Source organism: Pezoporus occidentalis, unplaced genomic scaffold, assembly GCF_034315485.1.
Source record: "Pezoporus occidentalis ecotype Australia unplaced genomic scaffold, CSIRO_AGI_Poc_V1 ctg1334, whole genome shotgun sequence".
NCBI classification, from domain to species: Eukaryota; Metazoa; Chordata; class Aves; order Psittaciformes; family Psittacidae; genus Pezoporus; species Pezoporus occidentalis.
In genome coordinates, this window is record NW_026913141.1 from 1 (window position 1) to 14,678 (window position 14,678).

Consider the following 14,678-nt stretch of genomic DNA (forward strand, 5'->3'; position numbering starts at 1 on the left):
ATAACGGCACTGGGATAGCGGGATAACGGGACCGGGATGGCGGGATAACGGCACCGGAATGCGGGGATAACGGGACAGGGATGCGGGGATAACGGGACAGGGATGCGGGGATAACGGGACAGGGATGCGGGGATAACGGCACCGGGATACGGGGATAACGGCACTGGGATAGCGGGATAACGGCACCGGGATGCGGGGATAACGGCATGGGGATAGCGGGATAACAGGACTGGGATGCGGGGATAACGGCACCGGGATAGCGGGATAACAGCACCGGGATAACGGCTCCGGGATGGCGGGATAACGGCACCGGGATGCGGGGATAACGGCACCGGGATGGCGGGATAACGGCACCGGGATGGCGGGATAACGGGACCGGGATGGCGGGATAACGGGACCGGGATAGCGGGATAACGGCACCGCGATGCGGGGATAACGAGACCGGGATAACGGGACCGGGATAGCGGGATAACGGCACCGGGATGGCGGGATAACGGCACCGGGATAACGGCACCGGGATAACGGCACCGGGATGCGGGGATAACGGCACCGGGATGCGGGGATAACGGCACCGGGATGCGGGGATAACGGCACCGGGATGGCGGGATAACGGCACCGGGATGGCGGGATAACGGCACCGGGATGCGGGGTTAACGGCACCGGGATGCGGGGATAACGGGACCGGGATGGCGGGATAACGGGACCGGGATGGCGGGATAACGGGACCGGGATGGCGGGATAACGGGACAGGGATGCGGGGATAACGAGACCGGGATAGCGGGATAACGGGACCGGGATACGGGGATAACGGCACCGGGATGGCGGGATAACGGCACCGGGATGGCGGGATAACGGCACCGGGATGGCGGGGATAACGGCACCGGGATGCGGGGATAACGGCACCGGGATGGCGGGATAACGGCACCGGGATGGCGGGATAACGGCACCGGGATGGCGGGATAACGGGACCGGGATGCGGGGTTAACGGCACCGGGATGCGGGGATAACGGGACCGGGATGGCGGGATAACGGGACCGGGATGGCGGGATAACGGCACCGGGATGGCGGGATAACGGCACCGGGATGCAGGGATAACGGGACCGGGATAGCGGGATAACGGGACCGGGATAGCGGGATAACGGCACCGGGATAACGGGATAACGGCACTGGGATGCGGGGATAACGGCAGCGGGATAGCGGGATAACGGCACTGGGATGCGGGGATAACGGCAGCGGGATAGCGGGATAACGGCACTGGGATGGCGGGATAACGGGACCGGGATGAGGGGATAACGGCACTGGGATAGCGGGGATAACGGGACCGGGATGGCAGGATAACGGCACCGGGATAACGGCACCGGGATGGCGGGATAACGGCACCGGGATAACGGCACCGGGATAGCGGGACCGGGATGCGGGGATAAGGGGACCGGGATAGCGGGATAACGGGACCGGGATGTGGGGATAACAGCTCCGGGATAGCGGGATAACGGGACCAGGATGCGGGGATAAGGGGACCGGGATGCAGGGATAACGGCACCGGGATAACGGCACCGGGATAGCGGGATAACGGCACCGGGATAGGGGGATAACGGGACCGGGATAGCAGGATAATGGGACCGGGATAACGGGACCGGGATGCGGGGATAACGGCACCGGGATAGCGGGATAACGGCACCGGGATAGCGGGATAACGGCACCAGGATGCGGAGATAACGAGACCGGGATAGCGGGATAACGGCACTGGGATAGCGGGGGTAACAGGACCGGGATGGCGGGATAACGGGACCAGGATGCGGGGATAACGGCACCGGGATGCAGGGATAATGGGACCGGGATGACGGCACCGGGATGCGGGGATAATGGCACCGGGATAGGGGGATAATGGGACCGGGATAGCAGGATAACGGCACCGGGATTGCGGGATAATGGCACTGGGATAGCGGGATAACGGCACCGGGATGCGGGGATAACGGCACTGGGATGGCGGGATAACGGCACCGGGATGCAGGGATAACGGGACCGGGATAGCGGGATAACGGCACCGGGATGGCGGGGATAACGGGACTGGAATACGGGGATAACGGGACCGGGATGCGGGGATAACGGGACCGGGATGCAGGGATAAGGACCGTGATACAGGGATAACACTAATCAGGATGCAAGGATAACATCCGGGATACAGGGATAAGGACCAGGATGCAGGGATAATGACTGGGATCCAGGGATAACAGCCAGGATCCAGGGATAACAGCTGGGACCCAGGGATAACAACCGGGATCCAGAGATAACAACTGGGATCCAGGGATAACAACAGGGATAACAACTGGGATCCAGGGACAACAACTGGGATAACAACTGGGATGCAGGGATAACAACAGGGATAACAACCGGGAATCAGGGATAACAACCGGGATCCAGGGATAACAACTGGGATGCAGGGATAACAACAGGGATAACAACTGGGATCCAGGGACAACAACAGGGATAACAACTGGGATGCAGGGATAACAACAGGGATAACAACTGGGATGCAGGGATAACAACAGGGATAACAGCTGGGATCCAGGGACAACAACTGGGATAACAACTGGGATGCAGGGATAACGACCCCTGGGATCTATGGATAAGTCTCCCCCCCAACCCCACTCTGTGCCATCCCCCCCATAGGCCGCTATGAGGAGGCCCTGGAGGAGCACCGGGAGGAGCTGCGGCTGCTGGAGGGCGCCGGGGACCGTTTGGGCTGCGCCATCGCCCACCGCAAGATCGGCGAGCGCCTGGCGGAGCTGGAGCGGTACCCGGCTGCCCTGCAGGTACCCACTGCATCCCCGTGGTGCTGGTACCCACTGCATCCCCGTGGTGCTGGTACCCACTGCATCCTGCCCTGAGCTGGGGCATCCCCATGGTGCTGGTACCCACTGCATCCTGTGCTCCGCTGGGGCATCCCCATGGTGCTGGTACCCACTGCATCCTGCCCTGTGCTGGGGCATCCCCGTGGCGCTGGTACCCACTGCATCCTGCCCTATCCTGCACCATCCCCATGGCACTGGTACCCACTGCATCCCCGTGGCGCTGGTACCCACTGCATCCTGCCCTGTGCTGGGGCATCCCCGTGGCGCTGGTACCCACTGCATCCCGGTGATGCTGGTACCCACTGCATCCTGCCCTGTGCTGGGCATCCCTGTGGCGCTGGTACCCACTGCATCCTGTGCTCTGCTGGGGCATCCCCATGGTGCTGGTACCCACTGCATCCCCGTGGCGCTGGTACCCACTGCATCCCCGTGGTGCTGGTACCCACTGCATCCTGTGCTCTGCTGGGGCATCCCCATGGTGCTGGTACCCACTGCATCCCCGTGGCGCTGGTACCCACTGCATCCCCGTGGTGCTGGTACCCACTGCATCCTGTGCTCTGCTGGGGCATCCCCATGGTGCTGGTACCCACTGCATCCCCGTGGCGCTGGTACCCACTGCATCCCCGTGGCGCTGGTACCCACTGCATCCTGTGCTCTGCTGGGGCATCCCCATGGTGCTGGTATCCACTGCATCCCCGTGGCGCTGGTACCCACTGCATCCCCGTGGCGCTGGTACCCACTGCATCCCCATGGTGCTGGTACCCACTGCATCCCCATGGCGCTGGTACCCACTGCATCCCCGTGGCGCTGGTACCCACTGCATCCCCGTGGTGCTGGTACCCACTGCATCCTGCCCTGTGCTGGGGCATCCCCATGGTGCTGGTACCCACTGCATCCTGCCCTGTGCTGGAGCATCCCCATGGTGCTGGTGCCCACCGCATCCTGCCCTATTCCGCCCCATCGCCACGGTGCTGCTCCCACCTCCTCCCTCCCTCTTCAGCCCCATTCCCGTGGCGCTCAGCACCCTTTTCCTGCCTCCCTTTTCCCCCATCGCCACGGTGCTGCTCCCACCTCCTCCCTCCCTCTTCAGCCCCATTCCCGTGGCGCTCAGCACCCTTTTCCTGCCTCCCTTTTCCCAGCACCAGGAGCAGCACCTGGAGCTGGCGCGGGCGCTGGGCGACCACACGGAGCAGCAGCGGGCCTGGGCCACCCTGGGCCGGACCCACATGTTCATAGGGGAGAGCAGCGAGGAGCCCGGGGCGCTGGATGAGGCCCAAAGGGCTTTCCACACCAGCTTGGCCATCGTGGAGGAGAGGCTGGAAGGTGCTGGGGTCTCAATGATGGGTGCTGGGTGCTGTGCACCCATGGGTGCTGAGCCCCGGCGGTGGGTGCAGGATGGGTGCCGCGGAGGGAGGTGCTGGAGATGAAGGCTCGGCTCTTCCTCAACCTGGCGTTGGTGAGCGACAGCCGGAAGGAGCCGGAGCAGAGGGAGCGGTACCTGAGGAGGAGCATCTTCCTGGCGGAGTAGGGAGATGGGATTGGGAATGATGGGGTTGGGAATGATGGGGTGGGGGAGATGGGGTAGGGGATGATGGGATTGGGAATGATGGGGTGGGGGAGATGGGATTGGGAATGATGGGGTTGGGAATGATGGCGTGGGGGGTATGGGATTGGGAATGATGGGGTTGGGAATGATGGCGTGGGGGAGATGGGATTGGGAATGATGGGGTTGGGGGGAGATGGGGTGGGGGGTATGGGATTGGGAATGATGGGATTGGGAATGATGGGGTGGGGGAGATGGGATTGGGAATGATGGGATGGGGGGAGATGGGGTGGGGGGTATGGGATGGGGGTATGGGATGGGGGGAGATGGGGGGTGATGGGGTGGGGGAGATGGGGTAGGGGATGATGGGATTGGGAATGATGGGATGGGGGGAGATGGGGTGGGGGGTATGGGATTGGGAATGATGGGATGGGGGGAGATGGGGTGGGGGGTATGGGATTGGGAATGATGGGTGGGGGGAGATTGGGGTGGGGGGTATGGGATTGGGAATGATGGGATGGGATGGGGGGAGATGGGGTGGGGGGTATGGGATTGGGAATGATGGGATGGGGGGAGATGGGCGGTGATGGGGTGGGGGAGATGGGGTGGGGGGAGATGGGGTGGGGTGGGGGAGATGGGATGGGGTGATGGGGTGGGGGGAGATGGGGTGGGGGTGATGGGGGGAGATGGGGTTGGGGGAGGTGGGGTGGGGGGAGGTGGGGGTAATGGGGTGGGGGGAGATGGGATGGGGGTGATGGGATTGGGAATGATGGGATCTGGGAATGGGTTTGATGGGATGTGGGAAGGGGTTGAGGTGGGAGCTGGGAATGATGGGATCTGGAAGTGGGTTGGGGTTAGCCTTAGGGTTAAGGTGGGGGGGTCACATGGGTGCCGCTGTCCCCATGCAGGCGGGGTGGGTCCCATGGGTGCTGGGGTCCTATGGGTGGCGGGGTCCCATGGGTGCTGCTGTCCCATGGGTGCCACTGTCCCATGGGTGCTGGGGTCCCATGGGTGATGTGGTCCCATGGGTGCCGCTGTCCCATGGGTGCCGTGGTCCCATGGGTGCCGTGGTCCCATGGGTGATGTGGTCCCATGGGTGCCGCGGTCCTATGGGTGCCGGGGTCCCATGGGTGCCGCTGTGTCCCCGCAGGCAGGGGGGGTTCCATGGGTGCTGCTGTCCCATGGGTGCCACGGTCCCATGGGTGCCGTGGTCCCATGGGTGATGTGGTCCCATGGGTGCCGCGGTCCCATGGGTGCCGGGGTCCCATGGGTGCCGCTGTGTCCCCGCAGGCAGGGGGGGTTCCATGGGTGCTGCTGTCCCATGGGTGCCGCGGTCCCATGGGTGATGTGGTCCCATGGGTGCCGCTGTCCCCATGCAGGCAGTGGGGGTCCCATGGGTGATGTGGTCCCATGGGTGCCGGGGTCCCATGGGTGCCGCTGTGTCCCCGCAGGCAGTGGGGATCCCATGGGTGCCGCGGTCCCATGGGTGCCACTGTGTCCCCGCAGGCAGGGGGCGTCCCATGGGTGCCGTGGTCCCATGGGTGCCGCTGTGTCCCTGCAGGCAGTGGGGATCCCATGGGTGCTGTGGTCCCATGGGTGCCGCTGTGTCCCCGCAGGCAGTGGGGGTCCCATGGGTGCCGCTGTGTCCCCGCAGGCAGGGGGGGTCCCATGGGTGCTGGGGTCCCATGGGTGCCGCTGTGTCCCCGCAGGCAGGGTGGGTCCCATGGGTGCCGCTGTCCCATGGGTGCCGTGGTCCCATGGGTGCCGCTGTGTCCCCGCAGGCAGGGGGGGCTGCAGGAGGACCTGTACCGGGCGCACTTCAACCGCGGCTCCATCCTGCTGCGGGACGGGGACCACGGCGGGGCCCTGCGGAGCCTGAGCCGCGCTCGGGAGTGCGCCCGGAGCCTGCGGGACCGGGCCCTGGAGAGCGAGAGCTGCGCCAGCTCCGCACGGGTACGGGGACACCAGCACCCAACGCCCAGCACCCAACACCCAGCACCTGCACCCAGCACCCAACACCCAGCGCCCAACACCCAGCATCCAGCACCCAGTGCCCAGCATCCAGCACCCAGTGCCCAACACCCAGCGCCCAGCGCCCAGTGCCCAGCACCTAACCCCCAGCATCCAGCACCCAGCGCCCAGCACCCAACACCAGCACCCAGTGCCCAGCATCCAGCACCCAGCATCCAGCACCCAACACCCAGCACCCAACCCAGCACCCAACCCAGCACCCAGCGCCCAACACCCAGCACCCAACCCAGCATCCAGCACCCAACCCAGCATCCAGCACCCAGCACCCAGCATCCACCGCCCAGCACCCAGTGCCCAGCATCCAGCACCTAGCGCCCAACACCCAGCGCCCAGCACCCAACCCCCAGCACCCTACACCCAGCGCCCAACACCCAACCCCCAGCACCCAGCCCTGCGTCCCTCATCCCAGGCCCCATCCCTCCCCATCCCATCCCTGAGCCCCATCACCCCCTTCACCCCTGTTGCCCCCCATAGCCCCACTGTTCCCCATTGCCCCCCATCGTCCCCATCATGCCCCTCACCCCATAGCCCCGCTGTTCCCTATTGCCCCCCCGTCACCCCCTCACCCCATAGCCTCCATCAGCCCCCATAGCCCCACTGTTCCCCATTGCCCCCCATTTTCCCCATCGCCCCCCTCACCCCATAGCCTCCATCACACCCCATAGCCCCGCTGTTCCCTATTGCCCCCCCATCACCCCCTCACCCCATAGCCTCCATCACCCCCATAGCCCCGCTGTTCCCTATTGCCCCCCATTGTCCCCATCACCCCCCTCACCCCATAGCCTCCATCACACCCCATAGCCCCGCTGTTCCCTATTGCCCCCCCATCGCCCCCCTCACCCCATAGCCTCCATCACCCCCCATAGCCCCACTGTTCCCCATTGCCCCCATTGCCCCCCTCACCCCATAGCCTCCATCGCCCCCCATTGCCCCTATCACCCCCCTCACCCCCATCGCCCCCCATAGCCCCTCTCTCCCCGCAGGTGTTCCTGGCCCTGGGGGACTTTGCTGCTGCCCGGCGCTCTCTCCGGCAGGCCCTTGCCCTGGGCCCGCGGCAGCCGCGGCACCGGCACCAAGTGCGCGCCGACCTCCGCTACGGTGAGGCCCCAATGACGTCATCAAGCCCTCAGTGATGTCATCAAACCATCAATGACATCATCAAGGCCCCGATGACATCCCCAAGCCCTCAATGACGTCATCAAGCCCTCAATGATGTCATCAAACCATCAATGATGTCATCAAGCCCTCAATGATGACCCCAATGACATCCCCAAGGCCCCAAAGACTCCCCAAGGCCCCGATGACATCCCCAAGGCCCCACTGACGTCATCAAGCCTTCAATGATGTCATCAAACCATCAATGACGTCATCAAGCCCCCAATGACGTCCCCAAGGCCCCAAAGACTCCCCAAGCCCTCAATAACGTCATCAGGCCCTCAATGATGTCATCAAACCATCAATGATGTCATCAAGCCCCCAATGACGCCCCCAATGACGTCCCCAAGGCCCCCAATGACATCCCCAAGGCCCCGATGACATCCCCAAGGCCCCAGTGACATCATCAAGCCCTCAATGATGTCATCAAACCATCAATGACGTCATCAAGCCCCCAATGACGTCCCCAAGGCCCCAAAGACTCCCCAAGCCCTCAAGACATCATCAAACCCTCAATGACGTCATCAAGCCCCCAATGACATCCCCAAGGCCCCGATGACATCCCCAAGGCCTCAATGACATCATCAAGCCCTCAATGATGTCATCAAGCCCCCCAATGAAGTCCCCAACCCCCCAGTGATGCCCCCATAGCCCCCAATGACGCCCCCATAGGTTCCAAAGACGTCCCCAAGGCCCCAATGACGTCATCAAGCCCTCAGTGACTTCCCCATGCCTCCAATGACATCATCAAGCTCTCAATGATGTCATCAAGCCCTCAATGACGTTGCCAAGCCCCCATTGACTTCCCCAAGACCCCATTGACTTCCCCAAGGCCCCAATGACGTCCCCATAGCCCCAATGACGTCCCCATAGCCCCCAATGACATCCCTACACCCCCAATGCCATCCCCATAGCCCCCAATGACATCCCCATAGCCCCCAATGACATCCCCACACCCCCAATGCCATCCCCATAGCCCCCAATGCCATCCCCATAGCCCCCAATGACGTCCCCATAGCCCCCAATGACGCCCCCATAGGTCCCAATGACGTCCCCATAGGTCCCAATGACATCCCCATAGGCCCCAATGACACTCCCACAGCCCCCAATGACGTCCCCATAGCCCCCAGTGACGTCCCCATAGCCCCCAATGACATCCCCATAGCCCCCAATGATGTGCCCATAGCCCCCAATGACGCCCCCAATGACATCCCCATAGCCCCCAATGGGTCCCCGTCCCCCCCCAACCCCATTGCCCCCCCTCCCCATAGCCCCCAATGGGTCCCCCCCCATAACCCCACTGCCCCCCCTCCCCATAGCCCCCAATGGGTCCCCCCCCATAAAGCCGTTGCCCCCCCTCCCCATAGCCCCCCACTGACATCCCCATAGCCCCCAATGGGTCCCCATCCCCCCCCGCCCCCCATAACCCCATTGCCCCTCCTCCCCATAGCCCCCAATGGGTCCCCGTCCCCCCCCATAACCCCACTGCCCCCCTCCCCATAGCCCCCAATGGGTCCCCGTCCCCATAACCCCATTGCCCCCCTCCCCATAGCCCCCAATGGGTCCCCGTCCCCATAACCCCATTGCCCCCCCTCCCCATAGCCCCACTGACACCCCCCCATAGCCCCCAATGACATCCCCATAGCCCCCCGTGGGTCCCTGTCCCCCCCATAACCCCACTGCCCCCCCTCCCCATAGCCCCCAATGACATCCCCATAGCCCCAATGGGTCCCCCCCCATAACCCCACTGCCCCCCTCCCCATAGCCCCCCACCGACATCCCCATAGCCCCCACTGGGTCCCCCCCCATAACCCCACTGCCCCCCCTCCCCATAGCCCCCCACTGACATCCCCATAGCCCCCAATGGGTCCCCCCCCATAACCCCATTGCCCCCCTCCCCATAGCCCCCACTGACCCCCCCCATAGCCCCCAATGGGTCCCCATAGTCCCCCCCCATAACCCCGTCCCCCCCCCATACCCCCATGCCCCCCCTCCCCATAGCCCCCCAACCTGGGTCCCAATGGGTCCCCGCCTCCCCCATAACCCCATTGCCCCCCTCCCCATAGCCCCCAATGGGTCCCCCCCATAACCCCATTGCCCCCCTCCCCATAGCCCCCAATGGGTCCCCGTCCCCCCCATAACCCCACTGCCCCCCTCCCCATAGCCCCCAATGGGTCCCCGTCCCCCCCCATAACCCCACTGCCCCCCTCCCCATAGCCCCCAATGGGTCCCTGTCCCCCCCCATAACCCCACTGCCCCCCTCCCCATAGCCCCCAATGGGTCCCCCCCATAACCCCGTTCCCCCCCCTCCCCATAGCCCCCCACTGACATCCCCATAGCCCCCAATGGGTCCCCGTCCCCCCCATAACCCCATTGCCCCCCTCCCCATAGCCCCCAATGGGTCCCCCCCCATAACCCCATTGCCCCCCCTCCCCATAGCCCCCAATGGGTCCCCCCCATAACCCCGTTACCCCCCCTTCCCATAGCCCCCCACTGACATCCCCATAGCCCCCAATGGGTCCCCGTCCCCCCCATAACCCCATTGCCCCCCTCCCCATAGCCCCCAATGGGTCCCCGTCCCCCCCTAACCCCATTGCCCCCCTCCCCATAGCCCCCAATGGGTCCCCGTCCCCCCCATAACCCCACTGCCCCCCTCCCCATAGCCACGCGGATGCTGCGGCTGCTGCAGGCGCTCGAGGGGGCCGGGGGGGACGCGGCGGCGGCGCTGCCCCTCTGCGAGCAGCTGGGGGACGCCTGCTCCCGGCGCGGCGACTACGGCAGGGCCCTGGGCTTCTACCAGAGGCAGGTGAGAGGGGGGCGTCTATGGGGTCTCTATGGGGTGTCTATGGGGTGTCTGTGGGGTTCTGTGGGGCTCTATGGGTCTCTATGGGGGCTCTATGGGGCTCTATGGGGTCTCTATGGGGCTCTATGGGTCTCTATGGGGCTCTATGGGGGCTCTGTGGGGGCTCTATGGGGTCCCTATGGGGCTCTGTGGGGCTCTATGGGGCTCTATGGGGTCTCTATGGGGCTCTATGGGGTCTCTATGGGGCTCTATGGGGTCTCTATGGGGCTCTGTGGGGCTCTATGGGGTCCCTATGGGGCTCTGTGGGGGCTCTATGGGGTCTCTGTGGGGACTCTGTGGGTCTCTATGGGGACTCTGTGGGGCTCTATGGGGTGCCTATGGGGCTCTATGGGGTCTCTATGGGGCTCTGTGGGGCTCTATGGGGTCTCTGTGGGGTCCCTATGGGGCTCTATGGGGACTCTGTGGGGCTCTATGGGGTGCCTATGGGGCTCTATGGGGTCTCTATGGGGCTCTGTGGGGCTCTATGGGGCTCTATGGGGGCTCTGTGGGGCTCTATGGGGCTCTATGGGGCTCTATGGGGTTTCTATGGGGCCTCTGTGGGAGTCTGTGGGGCTCCATGGGGCTCTATGGGGTTTCCGTGGGGTTCTGTGGGGCTCTATGGGGTCTCTATGGGGCTCTGTGGGGCTTTATGGGGTCTCTATGGGCCTCTATGGGGTCTCTGTGTGGCTCTATGGGGTGTCTATGGGGGTCTGTGGGGCTCTATGGGGTCTCTATGGGGTTCTGTGGGGCTCTATGGGGTTCTTTGGGGCTCTATGGGGTGTCTATGGGGCTCTGTGGGTCTCTATGGGTCTCTATGGGGGCTCTGTGGGGCTCTATGGGGCTCTGTGGGGTCTCTATGGGGCTCCGTGGGGGCTCTGTGGGGCTCTATGGGGTGTCTATGGGGGCTCTGTGGGTCTCTATGGGTCTCTATGGGGTCCCTATGGGGCCCTATGGGGTTCTTTGGGGCTCTATGGGCGCTCTATGGGGTGTCTATGGGGCTCTGTGGGGCTCTATGGGGTGTCTATGGGGGTCTGTGGGGCTCTATGGGGTCTCTATGCGGTTCTGTGGGGCTCTATGGGGGCTCTGTGGGGTGTCTATGGGGCTCTATGGGGCTCTGTGGGGCTCTATGGGGCTCTGTGGGTCTCTATGGGGCTCTATGGGGGCTCTGTGGGGCTCTATGGGGTGTCTATGGGGCTCTGTGGGGCTCTATGGGGTCTCTATGGGGCTCTGTGGGGCTTTATGGGGTCTCTATGGGGCGCTATGGGGGCTCTGTGGGGCTCTATGGGGTGTCTATGGGGCGCTGTGGGGCGTCTATGGGGTCTCTATGGGGTGTCTATGGGGCTCTGTGGGGCTCTATGGGGGCTCTGTGGGGCTCTGTGGGGCTCTATGGGGTGTCTATGGGGCTCTATGGGGCTCTATGGGGCTCTATGGGGGCTCTATGGGGCTCTGTGGGGCTCTATGGGGCTCTATGGGCTCTATGGGGCTCTATGGGTCTCTATGGGGTCTCTATGGGGTCTCTATGGGGTCCCTATGGGGCTCTGTGGGGTGTCTATGGGGCTCTATGGGGCTTTATGGATCCCTATGGAGTTCTATGGGGCTCTATAGAGTCTCTATGGTGTCTCTATGGGGTCCCTATGGGTCTCTATGGGGCACTATGGGGTCCCTATGGGGCTCTGTGGGGCTCTGTGGGGTGTCTATGGGGCTCTGTGGGGCTCTATGGGTCTCTATGGGGCTCTATGGGGGCTCTGTGGGGCTCTATGGGTCTCTGTGGGGTCTCTATGGGGCTCTATGGGGGCTCTGTGGGGCTCTGTGGGGCTCTATAGGGTCTCTATGGGTCTTTATGGGTCTATATGAGTCCCTGTGGGTCTCTATGGAATCTCTATAGGTCTCTATGAGGTCTCTATGAGTCTCTGTGGTGTCTCTATGGGGTCTCTATGGGTCTCTGTGGGTCCCTATGCGGTCCCTATGTGTCCCTATGTATCTCTATTGGTCTCTATGGGTCCCTATGTGTCCCTATGGGTCTGTGTCCCCCCCCAGCTGGCTCTGGCGCAGTCCCTGCCGCTGCCCCCCCAGGCGCTGGCCCCCATCCACCTATGTGTCCCTATGTATCCCTATGGGTCCCTATGGGTCCCTATGTGTCCCTATGTATCCCTATGTGTCCCTATGTGTCCCTATGTGTCCCTATGTATCCCTATGTGTCCCTATGTGTCCCTATGTGTCCCTATGTGTCCCTATGTGTCCCTATGGGTCCCTATGGGTCCCTATGTATCCCTATGTATCCCTATGTATCCCTATGGGTCCCTATGGGTCCCTATGTATCCCTATGTGTCCCTATGGCTCCCTATGGCTCCCTATGTATCCCTATGGGTCCCTATGTGTCCCTATGTGTCCCTATGGGTCCCTATGTGTCCCTATGTGTCCCTATGTGTCCCTATGTGTCCCTATGTGTCCCTATGTGTCCCTATGGGTCCCTATGTGTCCCTATGTGTCCCTATGGGTCCCTATGGGTCCCTATGTGTCCCTATGTGTCCCTATGGGTCCCTATGTGTCCCTATGTGTCCCTATGGGTCCCTATGTGTCCCTATGTGTCCCTATGGGTCCCTATGGGTCCCTATGTGTCCCTATGTGTCCCTATGGGTCCCTATGGGTCCCTATGTGTCCCTATGTGTCCCTATGTGTCCCTATGTGTCCCTATGGGTCCCTATGTGTCCCTATGTGTCCCTATGGGTCCCTATGTGTCCCTATGGGTCCCTATGGGTCCCTATGTGTCCCTATGGGTCCCTATGTGTCCCTATGTGTCCCTATGTGTCCCTATGGGTCCCTATGGGTCCCTATGGGTCCCTATGTGTCCCTATGGGTCCCTATGGGTCCCTATGTGTCCCCCCAGCTGGCTCTATGTGTCCCTATGTGTGCGCTGGCCCCCATCCACCTATGTGTCCCTATGTATCCCTATGTGTCCCTATGTATCCCTATGTATCCCTATGTGTCCCTATGTGTCCCCATGTGTCCCTATGTGTCCCTATGGGTCCCTATGTGTCCCTATGGTTCTGTCCCCCCCCAGCTGGCTCTGGCGCAGTCCCTGCCGCTGCCCCCCCATGCGCTGGCCCCCATCCACGTCTCCTTGGCCACCACGTTTGGGGACCTGGGCCAGCCCGCGCGGGCCCTGCACCACTTCCGCCAGGAGCTGGCCCTGCGCGGGGGGGACCCCGCCGAGGTGGGGCCCGGACCCATGGAACGGTGGGGGGGGGCTTGGGGGGTTCATTGGGGTCCTATGGGGGGGAAAGTGGGGTCCTTGGAGGGGTCAGTGGGGTCCTGGGGGGGTCAGTGGGGTCCTTGGGGGCTCAGTGGGGTCCTGGGGGGCTCAGTGGGGTCCTGGGGGGTTCATTGGGGCTCTGTGGGGTCTCTATGGGGCTCTATGGGGTCTCTATGGGGCTTGGGGGGGGGTGTGGGGTCCTTGGGGGGGTCATTGGGGTCCTTGGGGGGGGCAGTGTGGTCCTTGGGGGGGTCAGTGGGGTCCTGGGGGGTTCAGTGGGTTCCTTGGGGGGCTTCAGTGGGGTCCTTAAGGGGGTTCAGTGGGGTCCTGGGTGGGTTCATTGGGGTCCTGGGGGGGTTCAATGGGGTCCTGTGGGGTTCATTGGGGTCCTGTGGGGTTCAATGGGGTCCTGTGGGGTTCATTGGGGTCCTGGGGGGTTCATTGGTGCTCTGTGGGGTCTCTATGGGGCTCTATGGGGTCTCTATGGGGCTTGGGGGGGGGTGTGGGGTCCTTGGGGGGGGAAGTGGGGTCCTGGGGGGGGCAGTGGGGTCTGGAGGGGGGGAAGTGGGGTCCTTAAGGGGGTTCAGTGGGGTCCTGGGGGGCTCAGTGGGGTCCTGGGGGGGGGGCAGTGGGGTCCTTAAGGGGGTTCAGTGGGGTCCTTGGGGGGTTCAGTGGGGTGCTGGGGGGGGAAGTGGGGTCCTGGGGGGGGGTCAGTGGGGTCCTGGGGGCTTCAGTGGGGTCCTTGGGGGGGTCAGTGGGGTCCTTAAGGGGGGGTCAGTGGGGTCCTGGGGGGGTTCATTGGGGTCCTTGGGGGGGGGGGGGGTCAGTGGGGTCCTGGGGGGGTTCATTGGGGCCTTGGGGGGTTCATTGGGGTCCGGGGGGGGTCAGTGGGGTCCTTAAGGGGGTTCAGTGGAGCCCTTGGGGGGGCGGGGGGGTCAGTGGGGTCCTTGGGGGGGGCTCAATGGGGTCCTGTGGGGTTCATTGGGGTCCTTGGGGGGGGGT

At 63.7% G+C, this 14,678-nt stretch overlaps 1 protein-coding gene across 1 annotated transcript; it reads left to right on the top strand.

Moving 5' to 3' along the window:
• Positions 1-2,670: 2,670 nt before the first annotated feature.
• On the top strand, positions 2,671-13,660 carry LOC134158774 (tonsoku-like protein; the record flags this gene model as incomplete). Its single annotated transcript, XM_062609071.1, has 7 exons — positions 2,671-2,813; positions 3,992-4,175; positions 4,247-4,376; positions 6,177-6,348; positions 7,410-7,524; positions 10,245-10,387; positions 13,485-13,660. Coding segments are annotated over 7 exons (1,063 nt in total), but the record flags the coding sequence as incomplete, so codon positions are not given.
• Positions 13,661-14,678: the final 1,018 nt, after the last annotated feature.